Source organism: Moschus berezovskii, chromosome 3 (assembly GCF_049115385.1).
Source record: "Moschus berezovskii isolate FMDL1 chromosome 3, NW_MosBer_1.0, whole genome shotgun sequence".
Taxonomy (NCBI): domain Eukaryota; kingdom Metazoa; phylum Chordata; class Mammalia; order Artiodactyla; family Moschidae; genus Moschus; species Moschus berezovskii.
In genome coordinates, this window is record NC_142462.1 from 51,204,540 (window position 1) to 51,224,894 (window position 20,355).

The 20,355-nt window shown below is 36.5% G+C and overlaps 1 protein-coding gene across 5 annotated transcripts in view; it reads right to left on the reverse strand.

Moving 5' to 3' along the window:
- PHTF2 (putative homeodomain transcription factor 2) overlaps positions 1-20,355 on the reverse strand; it is a 138,020-nt gene that overhangs the window by 87,888 nt on the left and 29,777 nt on the right. For 3 of the 5 annotated variants that reach the window (XM_055420689.2, XM_055420685.2, XM_088834073.1), the window contains exon 2: positions 12,849-12,928. In XM_055420689.2, coding sequence (XP_055276664.1) covers positions 12,849-12,893 — 45 coding nt within the window. In that variant the 5' untranslated portion in view covers positions 12,894-12,928. Of the gene's footprint in view, positions 1-2,737; positions 2,824-12,848; positions 12,929-13,871; positions 14,111-20,355 lie in introns of all 5 variants that reach the window. The other 2 variants (XM_088834076.1, XM_055420686.2) reach the window with 2 other exon arrangements.

A 20,355-nucleotide genomic window follows, 5' to 3' on the forward strand; every position in this document is an offset into this window, starting at 1 on the left:
AGCAGTAAGGTGAAAAACAGTATGGGGAGATGTCAAAGTTTTTTTGTCCAACTTACTTGTTGGAGAAGTGGAATTAATTCAGTGAGAGCTGAAGGCTGGAAGAGGTTAGAAAGGTAACTGAAATTAAATTTATTTTTTAAATCCTTATGGTTTGTGAAGAAATGTGAGTTTATGCGATATGTAGAGTGTTATTAAATATGTAAGTCCAAATTTTCATTTAAGATAAATCACTCTGGTGGCTGTAAGGAAGAAATATTTAACGGGAACAAGAATTAAGAAACAATGAAGGTAGGAAGATTACAGCAAATCTAAGAAATATTTAGGAAATACAAGTAGTAACAGAATAGTGACTGAAAGAACAAATTTACATGAGTTCCCATAGTGCTTCTAGGGTAATTTCCTTGTAGCACTTATACAATTGTTTTTTGTTTGAATTTTGGTTCTCCCATGATGCAGAGTTGTTGTAACGTAGTCCTCAGTGCCTAATACATAATAGGTCCATCATAAATGCTATTTAAATGTAGATGTGTGCAAATTCTAACAGGTCATTATTTTTGGAGAGGGGGGAAGTCTTGATTATTTTTTAATAAGGCTTTAATTCAGAAAGTCAAACTGTACTGATAAAACTTAAATGTACTGAATTTTCCCTGTATAAAGTCAATATAATGAGGCTTCACTAACAATTTTTCCTAGTTTTCTACCAGTAAATGAAAATGAACCACATACAGTGTTGTGGCCACAAACCAGTAATTAAAAATTACTTTTTAATTAAAAAATCCGTCTGTCTACCATTTTGATATTGGAAAAATAATACCTCATTCTCTGATTCCCCAAAACTCTATTGAAGAATTAAAATAAGGCTACCTTTGGCTTTCCAGGTGGTGCTAGTGGTAAAGAACCTGCTTGCCAGTGCAGGAAATGGAAGAGACACAAGTTCAACCCCTGGGTTTGGAAAGATCCCCTGAAGGAGGAAAAGGCAACCCACTCCAATATTCTTGCCTGGAGAATTCCATGGATAGAGGAGCCTGGCAAGATACAGTCCACAGGGTCACACAGAATCGGACACTGAGGGCTACCTTACTTTCTTTTATATACTGTCTTTTACCTGTTTACAGTTATGCACCAACCCACTTCTTCACTAGATAAACAAGACAAACTAGATAAATCATAACTCTCTATCTGTAATTCTAATCCCATCACAGAGGGAGAAGGGAAAAGACACCAAACACAAAAAGCAAACTAAAGCAACATTTCATTTTAAATGACGAAGTGTATCTTAAGGATGTTAATTTGGGGCAAAAATTCAAATAGGAAATTTTTAGGCAATATACCCTCTCCAGCTTTTTATTCTTGTCAATCAATGCTTGGTATTGAATTAACGGCCTTCTTCTGAATACACTCCATGTGCCATTTGGCAAATGGCAATTTAGTTTGTAAGTTACCCTGCTAAATAGCATTTATAAATGTCATTCTTTGTGAACTATAAACACAGAGCAGGTTAACACCAGTGTTTTAGATACTTCAGGCCTTGTAAAAGCTGGTACATTTGCCTAATTTTAGGCTGTCAATGGCAACCTACCAACTTATTTCACCACTCTGTCTGTTACCATGGTTAAAGATAAACTGACTGCAAGATATTTGGAATATAACTGGCAAACTTATATCCTTGACTAACATTTCTATTTTAAATGTATTCATCAGAAAATGAAAATGATTAGAGACTAGTTTTCTACTATGTCATAAAATATTCATATTTTTTTTCCCAACTCCCTACAGTTATAAGCTTTAATCACTGAAAAACTTCAACTCTCTTCAAATAACATTGTTTCCTAGATCGCCTCATAATCTGTGTAAACAACTACTTTAATTTTTAGACACTGTATCTCCAGCAACTGCTGTAGGCAAATAAATACTTCCTTTTAAAGGAATAAATATTTCACCTATCCCCCCCCAAAAAAAAGGTCATAAGCAAGTAAGAGAACTGCAGTATTTCAAAGAAGTTATGTACTTTGTAGATATTCCTAGTTCTGGCATACCAGAATATTTGCAAAACAAAACCAAAAACCTTCTATCACCAAATACTCAACTTCTAAAGAGGACAAACATAAAATATTAAGCAATTGCGTGTTTATGTATTCATAATATTTGAACACAGGGAAAAATACTTCAAAAACTTTAATAGTAATAATTTTCTATTAATACTGTTTTTGTGAACTTAGTACTTTAATACTAAGGAGGACTGAATATGGATCCCCTTGGCGTGTGTAAACATTACCATGTAGCAGCCCAGAGGACTTTGCTAGGAAACAGTGTAAGGGAATTTTTTTTTCATTTTTTCCCATTTGTTTCATCCATGGGAGCTGACTCTACTATTTCAATTAAGTACAGGTAAAGCTTGCTCAAAAAGTGAAATTCAATAATTCATAGTACGGTTGACAGTTCTCTAGACTAGGTAAAGGCAAACACATAAATAAAAGCAAGACCTTGCTGAGTTCTCTTATCTCTCAGTGTCTCAGTTTCCTCATCAGTGAAATAAAGATACTAAAAAGGTTAATTTCTAAGGTACGTTTTTCTCTCTCTACGTTTCTGACTCCTTAGAAACAAGGTTCTAACACAAGGCAATCTCAAAGAGCGACAGCCTCAGGTCAAAAAAAAAAAAAAACAAAGAAATAAGAGTTTCTGAGTCACTGAAAAAGCTGTCGGCAGAATCAGCTCACTGGAGTACTTGAATTTTTACCCAAGGAGGAACTTCCTTGAACCTTCCTTCACGTTTTGCTTCAGAGACGTCCTCCTTCAATATCCACAGGGGATTGGTTCCAGTTCCTTACAAAAAGGGCATCATATTTGCATTTAACTTATGTAAAGCCTCTCATTTACTTTAAATCATCTCTAGATTACTTACAATAACTAATACAATGTAAAATGTTATGGGTGTTTGGTAAAATCATATTTTGCTTCCTGGAACTTTCTGAATTTTTTTTGTTCCTGAACATCTTTGACCTGAGTTTGGCTGAACTTGTGGCTGCACAACCTGGGGATATGGAAAGCCCAGTGCAATGAATTTACCTACAATTTTACTAACTGATTAAACAAATGAGGATAAGGCCAAAGAAGTGAAAATTCATGAGAAAAGAGGTAAACTACAATGTATTATAGACCAACTCACAATGAACACAATTAAACCACAATTAACAACAACCACAATTCAGGAAAATATTAGAAAGTGATCATGTCTATACCATTTGCTGTAAAAGAATCTTTGGAAAAAGTCAATTTTTTAAAACAAGTTTGGCTATTTGAAGAAATGTATCAGATAATGTATCAAATACTATGGTTCATTCTTCACAGTTACTATGTAAAATTAGGCTGTATTAAATCACTGCGGATGCTGATTGCAGCCATGAAATTAAAAGACGCTTACTCCTTGGAAGGAAAGTTATGACTAACCTAGATAGTATATTAAAAAGCAGAGACATTACTTTGCCCACAAAGATCCGTCTAGTCAAGGCTATGGTTTTTCCAGTGGTCGTGTATGGATGTGAGAGTTGGACTGTGAAGAAAGCTGAGCACCGAAGAATTGATGCTTTTGAACTGTGGTGCTGGAGAAGACTCTTGAGAATCCTTGGACTGCAAGGAGGTCCAACCAGTCCATTCTAAAGGAGATCAATCCTGTGTTCATTGGAAGGACTGATGCTAAAGCTGAAACTCCAATACTTTGGCCACCTCATGCGACAAGTTCACTCACTGGAAAAGACTCTGATGCTGGGAAGGATTGGGGGTGGGAAGGGAAGGGAACGACAGAGAATGAGATGGCTGGATGGCATCACCGACTCGATGGACATGAGTTTGAGTGAACTCCGGGAGTTGGTGATGGACAGGGAGGCCTGGCGTGCTGTGATTCATGGAGTCGCAAGGAGTCGGACACGACTGAGTGACTGAACTGAACTGAACTGAAACTTAAGAAATTATCCTACTCCATCCACTTTTCAACACATCATTTGTTTTTTTCCTTCCTAAAATACCTCTCCTTAATCATAAGTATTTCAAGTTATCTCAGATAAAGAATGACATTTTACAAGAAAAAGAAACTATTTGTTCTAGAAATTAAAGAAAAGAGAAAAGGAGAGAGCAACTAAATGCAAATACAGAGCTATCAAAAATACAAAAGAAAACTGCCCCCTTCTTTTGATGATGTCTATTTTAACAGATATAGAAATGTCCAATTTAAAACTATTAACCAAAACCTTTAAGTATCCAAATTTTTATTAATGACAACATTCCATTATTCTCAAGAGGGAACAGAAGAGAAAGTACAGAAAGAGTGAAGAAGTCAACATGAAGTTGAAGGCATGGACTGGAACGATGCAGCTACAAGCCAAAGAACATCAAGGACTGTGTTTGCACAGAAGCTACCCGAGAGGCATGGGACAGTTTCTCCCCTAGAGCCTCCCGACAGAAGGAACCAACCATACTGATGCTGATTTTGAACTGCTGGCCACCTGAGCCATCCAATTTGTGGTCAATTATGAAAGTCCTAGAAATCTTATACAACTGCTTATAGTATCTTGATATAGCCACCAAGTTAATCCACTGCATTATCACAGAAATCAAACCATGAAAATATATAACATGGAAGCACTCTGAAAAACAGATGCTACTTAAATATGTGGCAGTGCTAAGCACCTTCATTATCATCATCATCATTCAATCATTAATGTTAAATCAATACCTATGTATATTAATTCTTTTATCTTTTTTAAAAAAGGTGATACCCTTTCAAACACTCTCACAAAAGAAATTACCTTAAAAAAGCCCTGAATATCCATGTAAAGTGCAGACAGTAAACCACGTTCCTATGGGGTCAGACAGGTGATATAAATGAGAGGTGAGGTAGGTCCAAGTGCACATATATTCACCATGAGGACTGCAGCGAACTGGACAGCATATTCCCTAGGTTCAGATTTTTATCTGAAATATTCTGCTCTTTCAATGTTGACTTGATTTTTAAAAATTTATCCAACTAAGCCAAAAACATCTGCAAGTCCTGCATGGCCTTTTGATTCTCCAGGTTTCTCCCTTCAATGTAAACAAAGTGTTGAGCCCAGTGTTTGACTCCCAGTAAATCCACGAGAAGCACCGGGTGTTGTTATAACAATGTTTTATCATCACCGCTGACCTCTGAGTACTTCCAGCAGAAGGGCAGAGGCAGAAGCCAGGCTGCAGCAACTGGAGGACCAATGGCTAAAGAGGCAATAAAGACAATGTACTGCAAGGAGATCACACCAGTAAACCCTAAAGGAAATCAGTCCTGAATATTCATTGGAAGGACTGACACTGAAGCTGAAACTCCAATATTTTGGCCACCTGATGCGAAGAACTGACTCACTGGAAAAGATCCTGATGCTGGGAAAGACTGAAGGCAGGAGGAGGAGAAGGGGACGACAGAGGATGAGATGCTTGGACGGCATCACCGACTCGATGGACATGAGTTTGAGCAAGGTCCAGGAGTTAGTGATGGACAGAGAAGCCTGGCATGCTGCAGTCCATGGGGTCGCAAAGAGTCGGACACGACTGAGCAACTGAACTGAACTGAAAGACAATGGCGTAGTCCTTTCTAACTGGAAGCCAAGGAACAGTAAGAGGGATGAGCAAGGACAGAACCTGGAAGGGGAGTCGGGGAACATAAAACATTCTTTATTAAGGTTTCAGTTCAGCTCAGTCACTCAGTCGTGTCCGACTCTTTGCGACCCCATGAACTGCAGCACACCAGGCTTCCCTGTCCATCACCAACTCCTGGAGTCTACCCAAACCCAGGTCCATGGAGTCGGTGATGTCATCCAACCACCTCGTCCTCTGTCGTCCCCTTCTCCTCCTGCCCTTAATCTATCCCAGCATCAGCGTTTTTTCCAATGAGTCAGCTCTTCACATCAAGTGGCCAAAGTATTGGAGTTTCAGCTTCAACATCAGTCCTTCCAATGAACACCCAGGAGTGATCTCCTTTAGGATGGACTGGTTGGATGTCCTTGCAGTCCAAGGCACTCTCAAGAGTCTTCTCCAGCACCACAGTTCAAAAGCATCAATTCTTCGGTGCTCAGCTTTCTATTAAGGTTTATCTATGGATTAAATGAAGCTTTTTTAAAAACAGTTTTTAAAAAAGTTCACATTAAACAGATGAATTTCATAAAAGTTTCTTCAGTGTGTTTTTCAGAGCAACCTTAGTATAGGAGAAAAGAGTTGCATGAAAGTCAGCAGACTTGAGTTTTGGTTTTATCATTAATTCATGACTACGATCAAGTTATTAGATCAGGTTTCTTATCAGTAAAGCAAAAAGTTTAACAGGAACTAGATGATCTCTAAAGTCAAACTGTTTTGATGACTGCATAGTTTCTTTCTTCCTTGTAAATAAAATTCAAACTCAAATTATTTACCTTAGAAGCACCCAAACTGGAGAGACTGTGACAGTGGAAAATTTCAAGACCTTCATGACCAAAATAGGGGAGAAAAGTCCTAAGTGAAAAGGTAAATATTTTAGTAACTAAACTAACCAATCTATTTCGGCTAGGAAAAATCTTTATTTTTGGCAAGAAAGTGACTTTGTAAAGGAAACGGTGGAAAAAATGAGCAGTAACTGAAGCAAAGAAAGCTGAGGTTTATAAATTACACTTAATCATGTCTCTGTTGTATGAGTGTTAAATATCAACTAAATACTCACTGTTTTAATACTGGATATCAGAAGACTGATAATTCAGGTTTCTTATTTACAAATAAGAATCTTTTTAGCCTCATGAGAATTTTTAGAATCCATGAAATAAAGCACTCTGAAATAAGTTAGGGGAACTTCCTCTGATCAGTGCATAAATCTGAAGTAATAATAACAGAAATAACTCTCATTCAATGAAGGCTTACCTGTGAAGAGCACTTTGCTAACAGTTCACATATGTCATCAATTAATCCTCAAGTAAGTATAAAGGACATGACTGAAGCAACTTAGCATGCAAGCATACAAATATAAAGGACAATGTTTATATATATCATGAAAGTGAAATTCAGAGACAAAACTTATCCAGAATCATACATGAATCCTTTTGAACAAGGATTCAAAATCTTTTGCCAACCCCAAAACCTGTGTTCTGGTAACCATGAAGCCTCATACGCTGGTCAAAACGGTAAGGCTGTGACTAAAAGGGAGCCTGAAGGTTTTGTAAAGCTAGTAACATTCTCTTTCTTGATCTGAGTCCTATTTTGCAAACAGCCAACAAACAGTCTCAAACACAAGCAGTTGCTCAGTTTGTAAACATATATATAAATATATAATAAATTATAATATATGTGGTTCTGAGTATGTATCATACCTCAATAAAATTTATATATTCTCTATATATTAGTTGGGACTCTTTTACAAATAACAGTCCAATTTGAACTAGCTTCAACAAAAAGGGGAAACATCAGCTAAATAATTCAAGGGTCAGAGCTGAAGCTAACCTCAGGGTGGAGTGAACTGACCACTGCATAGCAATTTCTTTCTTCTTTGTAAATAAAATTCAAACTCAAATCATTTTTAAGCGTGATACTGCATATTTATTGAACAATTCATAAACCAGTAATAAAAACCTTTTTAAAAACTGTATTTAAAGTTGATTTACTGCTTCACAACCCTTTCAGGCACATAGAGGAAGCATTAATCTCCCCAGATTAAAAAAAATTGAGGCTCACACAGATTAGGTAACACACTCAATATTACAAGCTAACCAATGTCACAAAATCAAATACAAATGCTCTTTTAACCACGGCATACTATAAGGCACAGTAGTTTAAAAATTACACTAAAGATTTCATGATTCCTGTAAGAATATGGTTTAAGAAAAAAAAAAGAGAGAAAATGTGATAAATCCATTGGTCTGAGGCTCAGGACTTCTATTTTGGTAGATGTTAATCTTGTATCTACTGCTATAACCATTCAAAGGGAAAAAAAAAAAGGACTATACAGGAAACCACATACCATCAGAAAGCATTTCTCGGTAATTATTTAGCATGCCTTCAGCTGCAAGGAAATTAAACTTCAAATAGCTGAAAAAAATGAGGAGGTATTATCTCATACAATAAGAAGTTTCAAAGTAAGATATTTCCAGAGTTAGTTAATTCTGTGGCTCAAAAAATCCTGAAAAATTCAGGTTCTTTCCATCTTTCAACTCTGCCTGTTGTCAAGCTCCCCTCTGGGGAGCAAGTCTGCAACAACAGCTTCAGGCAGCAGAGCTTCACCCAAAACATCCAGAGACAGGAAGCAGACCCTCTATCTCATTTCATTCATTTATATATCTCACCTAGAAAATGCCTGGTACATACTAAATGTTATATAGCTTTTGCTATTATTAAGTTGGGTCTCTTTTTAAGAGATGGAAGATTTTCCCCAGAGGTTTTCATATCTCATCAGCCAGAAACAAATATGTGCCTCTTTCTAAGCCAATCACTGGCAAGGGAAACAGACTTCCATGACTGACTTAGACTGATGAGGATTCATGCCCTCTGAGACTAGATACATGCTCCCAGGCCACAGTGCTCTATAATGAATTCCCTAACAAAGTAGAGGTTCTTCCAATAGGGAAAAAGGTTGGGAATAGTTTTGGTAGAAAACCCAATGTATTCCTGTCCTCCACATATCCTCCTCAAGGAGCTAAAAGAAGTGTGGAGGCACCTCTGGGCATATTTCTACAGCAAGGAAAGTTTTTTGTGTGTATGTGGCTGGAAGAAACAAGTCAGCTCAAGGAAAATAAGAAAGAAAGAGACAGATAAGACACCTCTGATGAAGCTCTGGTTTTAGAATTCAGTCAACCCTGAGATGCATTTCACCACTTTTCATAGTTTAGCCTGAAAGACAAAAAATGTCCCTTGTTTTGCTAAAGATAGGCTGAAATGGATTTGTCTTACTTGCAAATAACAGCACAGTTTTTGGAAATGAAAGCTGAGACTTAATACTTCTCAACCATCTGTGTGACCCTGGGCAAGTTATTGCTCTGAAATGCCTCACATATGTACTTAGTACACACATATACACATACACACAAGTATACACAACTGAACTTTACTAAAATGGTAGAGAATTTAATGTTCCGAACTATCAACAGTTGACAGTAGTTATCAATCAAGTTATCGATACTAAGGCCAGTTTCTCATTTAAACTACTAAATAAATTCCACTGTTGGCTCATATTTAAAAGCTATTAATCATAATACATTCAAATTTTCTTGCTGTCTACTGACTCCATAAAAGCAATGACCAAGATGCATATAGTTCTTCCTCAGTTCTATAAAGTAAGTTCACTATTTTACTATTTCTATACAGTGTCACTAGTGTCTCCTTAAAATTTGGGAGTTTTATCTAGGTCACTCTGCTCTTACATGTATTCATTTCCTGAAAACATAACCTCATTCTCTCATAATATGATCTACATATTTACAATAGAACTCTACAGGTCATATTTTTTTAAAAGAAATACTTAGTGTGTCAATTATCTTTGAACTCCTATAACTTAAGCCCCTATTTAGGAAGTCTTCTGAAAGATAAACAATCCCATCTTCTCAGGAACAAGAAAGGAGAAATGTGAAAGAAAAGCATTGTATTATTAAAAAGAAAAAAAAGTTCAAAAGCCCAATATTATATAATCAAAAACTGTTCTGGTTTCTTCCATTACCATTCTTGATGGTTAAATTAGTCTTCCAAATTAAGATTGAAAATCACTTTGCTTCAACAGGAACTTTCAAATTCATGACTATAGATGGCTATGACAGTACAAAATGAAGTTTAGAATTAGATACTAGTGAACTTTTAAAAATCTCAAAATAAACCATGGAATTTATTAAAAGTTTTTTTAACAAGATATTTACCTAGATTATCAACACACATTTTAATACTTAAAACCAATTTATTTGTACTTATTTTTCTCCTGGAAATTTCCCATCTGATATTAGAATTCACGTTAAAAGCAGTCCATAAATCAAGTAATGGTCTTTGGGGGTAGCTCGTTTTCATTACTCAAAATTATGAAAATGTCACCATTTTCCAGTCAAAAAGGTGACTCTAAAGTGAGTTACAAGCAAAGAAATATTTAAGAAAATGAAGTTGAAATTTATTGGTTTTTATTTATAGTGATACCTCCTAGTATATAACTTGGATAACTACTGAAGGACAGACACAAAATCAAAGAATGCTAAAATATTAAAACATTTAAAATCACCTAACCCAGGACTTGTTTTTCATTTGGGGCTTGAATCAGATATAAAATTTTGTTTGTTCCTTACATACACTTTTCTGGAAATAAGAAACTGGAAACTGGAAATTTCATCACAATTTCAAAAAGGTACATGACTGAAAAGAGGTTGTGAATCTAGTTAATTAAGAGAAATGAGATTCAAAAAATCAAATTATCTGCCCATAATCAAATAATCAGGAATATCAAGCTTTAGTACTCAAGCCTTTTTTCACTGAAACATGAACACCTCTGAAAGGACTTCTTTTTTACTAGGATATATTAAAGTAGAAAACAAATCTAAGAGCAGTGAAAGGAACTCTCAGGCTGATGATAAAAGAAAATACCAAGATGGCAGGTGACAGGCATGACTTGAGAACAATCCACCAAAGAATGCAGCAGGTGGACAGGGGGTTCTAGAAAGGTCATTCCCAAGAAGGAAAAAAAGAAATTGGTAGAATACCTGAACGTGATTGACTATAACAAAAGTTTTTCAGTTCTGTCAGACTTTCAAGATCTAGAAAAACCAAGCAAAAAATATAAACTGTTGCACTGAAAGTAAATATTATCACAGTATATTACATTATAGATGATTTCTTATTGATTTTTGACTGTATAATTAGGAGTTCATGTTTTATGATTTCTCCCCACTAAGCCACCTCCATCCTCCCAATGACTAAAGCTTCCAGTTAAATAAGTATTCAGGGCATAGGAATTTAAAACAACTACCTCTGGGAACAGAACTCAGAGGCTGGATAAGGATAGGAAAGGGTACTTACAGGTGCTATTTTTTTTTTTAATAAGCCTGGAAAGACTAAGTAATGTTTCAAAGTATTCCTATGTATTCTTCAAGAAAATTAAATTTAAAAGCAAAATAAAACAATCAAGGAAATCAAATCTGGTTAATGGTTCTGGTGATTATGATGTGATTACATTTGCTATACATAATTTGTTATATCTGTTAGGGTTGCTGTGGAAAATTTTTTGGTTGCACATATCCAAAGCTTTTGGAGAAGGAAATGGCAACCCACTTTCCAGTGTTCTTGCCTGCAGAATTCCACTGAACAGAGAAGCCTGGTGGGCTGTGGTCTATGGGGTCGCAAAGAGTCAGACACAACTGAGCGACTAACACACATCCAAAGCTGTTAGACCCTGAGAAAAGAAGGATGTTACTGTGCTTACTGAATGTGAATATAATATTTCAAACTCTCTGATCTTAAAAGAGGTCAGTTAAGCCAATACATCCTACAAATGATCTTTAGTGAAGTTTGAAATGTTTGCACATAAAAAGTCAAATAAAATTTTTGATAAGCATTTCTCTCCTAAGTAGAAATTAACAGAAAAGCTTTCAAAGATCTATCTGCAAAAACAATTAGTTTTCCTTAATTCAGCTTTAAGTTTATTGGAAGTTTAAAGTAACTTTAACACTAATATAAAAAGATAAAAGACTGAATAGTGTGATCAATACCAATACTTCCAACTTACTACTTCATGAGAAAAATGTGATACTGGATTATCTATGGTATGTTCTACCCAGAAAGAAATAACATATTCAAAGACAGACTGTATTCTTAGGTTTGTCTAATCTTTAAAGTGTGCTAGTTACCACTTATTTGCTACTAAATTTTAAAATTGCCTGATTCTCCCATGCAAAGGAAAAGCTTTAAATACCTAATTATCCTCTGTTAATAGGGACCAGGGGCTTCCCTGGTGGCTCAGAGGTTAAAGCGTCTGCCTCCAATGCAGAAGACCCGAGTTCGATCCCTGGGTCGGGAAGATTCCCTGGAGAAGGAAATGGTAACCCACTCCAGTATTCTTGCCTGGAGAATCCCATGGACATAGAAGCCTGGTAGGCTACAGTCCACGGGGTCGCAAAGAGTCGGACACGACTGAGCGACGGAACAGAACAGAACAGAACAGAATAGGGACCTAATGAATAAGGCATAAAAATGTTTTAAATGTGAAAACAAACATAATTCACTACATAAGTTAAAAACCTAACATACCACATATAACAACAATACATTTTAAAGAGTATAAACAACACTCACCAGGAGTAAACAGGAGTATTTAAAAAAAAAAAGGCACTGGAACTTATACTTTATAAAGGAAACATTAAATTGGTAAAGTTTAAAACATATAGGATGACAGAGCTAGTTAAGTAGTTATGACAACTATTCCTAAAATGTCAAAATAAACATTTTAATATTTCAGTTTCAAAAATACAGTCTCCAAAGATTTGTTTTACTGAAAAGATTCAGCTGTTGAATTGTAGCTAACAAGAAAGAGATTAAAACTATAGTTACCCTTGTAAAATAGTTATAAAATTATAACAGCTCTGTTAATCTACCTCTTCTCAAAAGAAATTAATGCAAGAAAAAATGTAATGCTTTCATAAAATGTGAACTGTATTCATAATCCTGGAAATGTGTTTTATAACTTAAAATAATCTAGATACTCTGATAATGTGAAGTAAAAGGTAGAGAAAAATATTTTTAAGCATCACCTTTCTTATTTTAGGTAATATCTGACAAATTCAAATCTTAAAAATATGCATTTTAAAATAAAAATATTTAAAAGGTAAAAGCTCTGATTGTCAACTTACCTTCTTTTGATACCACACAATAGCATCTGTGACTTTGGACGCCATTTATTCCACTGAAATCACACATTCGTCATTTTAGGCTGTGCAAGAGAGAGAAAAACAAAGGACTTCTTGACTTCCACCTTCTAAAAGGAGACTGAACAACAAGCATACATAGCACTCTGGTTACTTGCAGAGCAAGGGGTGTATGACTATACTTATATTACACCCTTCCTCATTACTATTTTAGCAACAGGTTCTCTCAGGTAAACAAAAAATCAGTTGCCATAATAAAAGAAGGATCTTTCTACATGAATAGAACATTTAAAATTTCTTATAAAATAGTTTATTTTTTAAATAAGTCAAATAAATTTCAGAATTTTCAAGGTTATACAAGAAATTTTTCATTTATAAATTCACATATGATAGGAATCAATCCATTCACTCAGTAACAGATCAGCTGTGTTTTAGCTTCTATCTAGGAACTAGCATCAATTACTGCTGCTAATGGATAGCTTGACAGAGATGCCGAAATTTATAATCACATTCAATTTTCCCTGATACTTGGTAACACAAAGTTGAACTGAAATCAAATAGCTGGAGAAACCTAATTAATGCATGTTAAATACTAAGTGAATATTAGAGTTAATTACACAAGAATAACTAATATTAAGGACTTTTCAGGTATCAGTTTGCTAATATTTAAAAATTCATCACAGACAATTTTATAAGCATCTTCTGGATACTAAACTTAATGGTTCCTCACCCCTAGAGAAAATTAATTCCAGACTGATTCAAGTAACCTCTGAAATAGTTTTCCAGTTTTTAATACCACACTGTCACAGGAAGGTACCTCTGGCAGGTGTTAAGGATGAACCTAAACAGGTTCATGGCAAGCCACTCCAGTACTATTGCCTAGAAAATCCCATGGATGGAGGAGCCTGGTAGGCCGCAGTCCGTGGGGTCACTAGGGGTCGGACGCGACTGAGCGACTTCACTTTCGCTTTTCACTTTCACGCATTGGAGAAGGAAATGGCAACCCACTCCTTTGTTCTTGGCTGGAGAATCCCAGGGATGGGGGAGCCTGGTGGGCTTCTGTCTACAGGGTCACAAAGAGTCGGACACGACTGAAGTGACTTAGCAGCAGCAGCAGCAAACAGGTTCAAATGCAGATACTGGCCCCGGAATTCATTTTACAAATTGGGATCATCCAAGACCAAACAGGATCTCAAGGAAATTCTGAGTCGAGAGCACCCTCCTCAGCCAATCTGGCACAGGCAGATCTGCAACGGCCAAGTTCACCCAGAAGAAACAAAATGAGGTTTTATACTCCATTTTTAGGAGCATATAATAATTCAAATACAATGACAATAATTACTGGCAAGTTCAAATAGTCAGATCAACTTCTAAAATTTAAGGCAGAATTTAGTTACTGCCTGTATTTTTTTTTTTAACTTTTACTGAAATATAGTTGATTTACGTTGTGACCGCCTATATTTATGATAGTATTAGAGACCAGATTACTTATTACCTTTCCTAAGATACTGATTGTATCTTTAATTGATCAAATTCAAGTAAACCATGTTGTGAAAACCTCATAAATTCCCACATATCATGAAAAGAGGAGCACAGAGTCAAAAGGATTCAAATGGCTCCACTAGCTAATATGTAATATTGAAGAGGTCATTCTCCTCTATGACCTAGTTTCTTATATTTATAAAATAGGAACAACTGTACCTATCAATCCTCTATAAGATTCTTATGACTAATGATACAATAACATAAAATGCTTTCCAATGTCTAATATATATAGATGCTCAACTGTAATTATATTATTAATTTTATATTTTAAAGTTCCCCAATTGAGTAACTAGGGAGTATTAATAGTTCATTTTTTTTAAACATGGCAATCAGTTTAAAGAAGGAAAACAAAGTTCAATCACTTTTTATTAACATTTAAAATAAAATTCTTGCCTGGAAAATCCCATGGACAGAGGAGCCTGGCAGGCTATAGTCCATGAGGTTCCAAAACAGTCAGACACAACTGAGCAACTAAACACCACCACCACCTAATTATCTTAAGAGTACAATGTCAATTCTCAACTATATACACACCACATCCTCTGGTCTTCCTCAGTCAAAATGACTACATTCATTTCTCTTACCAAGGTTTTGGGAGGAAGCTTGTCCTTACTAACTTAAAATCTCCCCTTTGTTTTTTTTCCTGGAGGACTCTGGGAATATTACATTAATTGTAACCACATTTTGTCCTAGAGGTTTTCCCTTGATTCTGTCAGCAGACTATTCATTAAAACATTACACAGTCATGGTAACTGTCTGTTAAGACATGTGTATGTTTTCCAAACTGGTTTAACTCTCCTTTTCCCCGGCTTCTGTCCCCACCTTACCAAATGCAAATTACAAAAAATGCTACAAAAAGCATGACAATATCAATTTTTCACTGTACTATCCTTTAATCTCACCCAATCTTTACTGATGAAAATTCCACATTATCTACCAAAGTAAAAATCCTTTTTCCTAATGTCCCACAGGTGTAAATAACATGCATTTCATATACAAAATGTGAAAGAATTTTTTATTCAATCTACTAAATATGAGATATTTAATACATTTGAAGAATATTTAAATTGTCACATATAAATAGTATTTTTTTTAAGAAAAATGCTTCAATGCAAGTTAGGAAAACAGTACCTGGTTCAAATAAAACTATTTGAAAAGTACTTTTTAATATGCTTTGGTTTATACCACGTTATCCTTGGAAATAAATTTCAAAAATCAACTATAACATTACAGTAAGTATATAAAATGTTCTAAATATTTTAATTATATTCGTATGGACCTACAGAAATAAAATTTCAATTTTGTTTAAAAAAAAAAAATGAAACACAGCCTTTCTTCATGTAAAGTAAGTTTTGCTCTGCAAACTCATTTAACAGTTTTTCCACTGCGTCAACAACCTTTCAGTGACACTGAGTGGCTCATATCTATTTTTAAAACAGGTTTTACAGCATGCTAAGATGCATTCCTGAATCAGACATCTGACAAAGCATAAAGACACATGAGTATAAACAAGAAATAAGTCAACAAACGATTTCATTAATAATGAAGATTGTTTATAAAGCTTTTCCAACTACTTTAATTCTGACTGTCCAGGAAGAGATCTCTTTTACCATGATAGTTAGTGCTATATAACTTTATATGCTTAATTATGACACTAAGCTTAATTACAGAAAAAAAGTAGAATATTACACTTATTGAGTACCTTAAACACAGGATTCTAAGAGGATTTTAATTTCTGATCAAATGACCTGATAGAAAGATGGTATTAAGATATAAAATTAATCCAATTGTGAAAATAGAGCTAACCATAGGCATAACATTCAAATATTGCCACAGGCAGCTACCCTGAGCTAATTCTCTCCTTGAGGCTGCTTTAGTCACCATACCTTGTCAAAGCATCTTTATTATGTCAAAGCATCTTTACTATGTCAAAGTTATGACCAACCTAGACAGCATATTAAAAAGCAGAGACATTACTTTGCCAACAAAGGTCCGTCTAGTAAAAGCTATGGTTTTTCCAGTAGTCAGGTATGGATTGAAAGTTGGACTATAAAGAAAGCTGAGCTCTGAAGAATTGATGCTTTTCAACTGTGGTGTTGGAGAAGACTCTTAAGAGGCCCTTGGACTGAAAGGAGATCCAACCAGTCCATCCTAAAGGAGATCAGTCCTGGGTGTTCATTGGAAGGACTGATGTTGAAGCTGAAACTCCAATACTTGGGCCACCTGATGCAAAGAGCTGATTTATTTGAAAAGACCCTGATGCTGGGAAAGACTGAGGGCCAGAGAAGGGGATGACAGAGGATGAGATGGTTGGATGGCATCACCGACTCAATGGACATGAGTTTGGGTAAACTCAAGGAGTTGGTGATGGACAGGGAGGCCTGGAGTGCTGCAGTTCATGGGGTCGCAGTCAGACACAACTGTGCAACTCACCTGAACTGATGACAAAGTCTACCCAAATGCATTAATAATGTAATCCTTTACTAACACACCACAAAATATATCTAAATCAATGATACATATTTGGGTCCTCATTGTTATGCTATTCAACAACCTAGCATCACTCCCCACTGCACTTAGAACTGTATTTCCATTCCATTCCGTCGCTCAGTCGTGTCCGACTCTATGCGACCCCGTGGACTGTAGCCTACCAGGCTTCTCCGTCCATGGGATTCTCCAGGCAAGAATACTGGAGTGGGTTACCGTTTGTTTCTCCAGGGGATCTTCCCGACCCAGGGATCGAACCTGGGTCTCCCGCATTGGGGGCAGACGCTTTAACCTCTGAGCCACCAGGGAAGCCCAGAACTGTATTTAGATCTTCTAAAATCTCACCCTACCCTACTTACCCAACATTATTGCTCACCATCTTCTCATACATCTGTTTCAATCACACCACACTTCTTCCACTTTTCTACCTCTCTGCCAAAATTAACACTTCTTCTCTTTCCAAACAAAGGTTTCAAGAAGGCCTTCTAAATTCCTCTTTCTCTACAAGTTTCTCCCAAATTCCTCCATTTTAAATATTTCACATCCTGTTCTGTATTCCCCTCACACTTAGTATGTTCCATTTTGTACAGACTTTATATACTTGTCTGTACATGCCCCTACCACTATCCACAGTTTTTTTTTTTAAATATTTATTTATTAGTCTGTGCCTGGTCTTAGTTGTGGCATGCAGGATCTTCAGTAGTGGCATGTGGGATCTAGTTCCCTGACCAGGGATCAAACCCAGGCCCCTTGCTTTGGGAACATGGAGTCTTAGCCACTGGACCACCAGGGAAGTCCCCCTAAATTCTTTTAAAGCAATCCAATGTGTTTATTACCTCTGAACTCTCCCATACCTTTTTATACATAATAAACACAAATGTTTACAAACCAGATTAAACAGATGCCAACCAAAGTACCATCACAGATGAATGAATTTAAGGGCCTGTTGACTTAAAAAAAAAAAAAAAAGGAACAACATAAGAGTTGTCAGTTAAGTTTTATTTGAGTAAAATGAGGACTACAACCTGAAAGACAAACTTTCAGGTAGCTCTGAAGAGGTAGGGGGCAAGGTTGGTATGTATGTGATTTTAGTGAAGGGGGGATATGAGCAGTTAGTCACACATTTTGGCAGAAGGCTGCTGCTGGTCACAAGAAGGCTGTTGCTAGTCACGATGTCTCTGTTAATGATTTCTTCCAGATGTGAGAATATACAAGAAATTGGGCTCATACAACTTCTCAAAGTATCTAACTATCTGAAGGCCTGTACTGCCAGTTTTTCCAAGAGCACAGAGTGCCTCATTCCAGATCCCCACCCTGAATTCCTCTCAGGGTATGTTGAAGGTCAGTGGTTAACAACTTCATTCTTGTAGTGTCAGATGGAGAGGGACAATTTTTAGTAGACAGGCCAAATTAAAAACTCTACCTGTCAAACTCCTGCACTACCTCAACATGCATATAAACAGAGGAACACTTTTCCTAATAGTAAAAGGCACAAAACTATAGTGAAGTATAATTAATATAGTTGGTTTATTAGCTGACATATCAACCAACAAATATATAATGATTTGCAAACCTATGAAGTACAATGCTATAGTTAAATATAACTCAGCTGCATCCTCCAAGGCTAAAATGAGTAATTTTTAGACTTCAGAAACTAGGAACAAGGCAGTTTTCCCTTTAAAAAAGTAACAAACACTAATGTACAAACCAAATTTTTTCATACTGATACTGAACTTAGGAAAAAGTGAAATTCTGGTAGAAGGAATGTGGTATGGACAGAAGGAAAATTTCTACTAGTTTCAGGGTGGCTATGTTCTAATCATGTGACCTACAGATTGCTACAGTTTCTTGAAAGCTTACAAAATAATTCATCTGGAGCAGATTTTATTTCACTGAAATGTTGTGAAGAATAAACATCACAAGCTATGTTTAAAATTGTTTTCAATCTTAGGATAGAAAAAACAAATGCAAAACGAGGTCTAAAAGGTACACACTCGCTATTATACCAGTTCATAAAAGGAGTATTTGAAATTTTCATTTTCCTTCATGGAAACACCACATAGTCCACATTTTGGGGGCTAGCGGATAACACCTAAGTTAAGAAAAATTACAGTCTTTTCCAGCAAATCTGGAAGACCCAGCAGTGGCCGGCCACAGGACAGGAAAAAGTCAATCTTCATCCCAGTTCCCAAGAAGGGCAGTACCAAAGAATGCTCAAACCATCAGACAGTTGCACTCATCTCCCATGCTAATAAGGTCATGCTTAAAATCTTGCCCAGTAGGCTTCAGCATTACAAGAACTGAGAACTTCCAAACGACCAAGTTGGGTTTAGAAAAGGCAGAAGAACCAGAGATCAAATCAAATAGCCAACATTCGCTGAATCATAGAGAAAGCAAGGGAATTTCAGAAAACCATCTACCTCTGTTTCATCAATTACACTAAAGCCTTTGACTGTGTTAATCATAACAAACTGTAGAAAGCTCTTAAAGAGATGGGAATACCAGACCACCTTACCTGACTCTGAGAAACCTGTATGTGGGTCAAGGAGCAACAGTTAGAACCCTGTATGGAACAACTAACTGGTTCAGGATTGAGAAAGGAATACGACAGGGTTGTCTGCCTGTCACCCTGTTTATTTCACTTACAAGCTGAGTACATCTTGAGAAAGGTCAGGATGGATGAGTTACAAGCTGGAATCAAGACAGGTGGGAGAAACAACCACCACCTCAGATATGCGGATGATACCATTCTAGGCAAAAAGCAAAGAGGAACTAAAGAACCTCTTGGTGAGGGTGAAGGAGGAGAGTGGAAAAGCTGGTTTAAAACTCAACATTTAACAAACTAAGATCATAGCATTCAGCTCCATTACTTCATGGCAAATAGTAAAGGAAAAGGCAGAAGCAGTGACAGATTTCCTCTTCTTAAGGCTTCAAAATCACTGCAGATGGTGACTGCAGCCATGAAATCAGAAGACAATTGCTTCTTGGCAGGAAAGCTATGACAAACCGAGACAGTGTGTTGAAAAGCAAAGACATCACTTTGCTGACAAAAGTCCATACAGTCAAGGCTATGGTCTTTCCAGTGGCCACATACAGTTGTGAGACCTGGACCATAAAGAAGGCAGGCAGAATGCTAAAGAATTGATGCCTTCGACTGTGGTGCTGGAGAAGACTCCTGAGAATTCCTTGGACAGCAAGGAGATCCAATCAGTCAATCTTAAAGGAAATCAACCCTGAATACTCACTGGAAGGACTGATGATTCTGAAGCTGAAGCTCCAGTATTTTGGTCACCTGATGTGAACAGCCAACTCATTGGAAAAGTCCCTGATGCTGGGAAAGATTGAGGGCAGAAGAAGAAGGGGACGTCCAAGGATGAGATGGTTGGATGGCATCACTGATGCAATGAACATGAACTTGGGGCAAACTCTGGGAGATGGTGAGTGACAGGAAGGCCTGGCA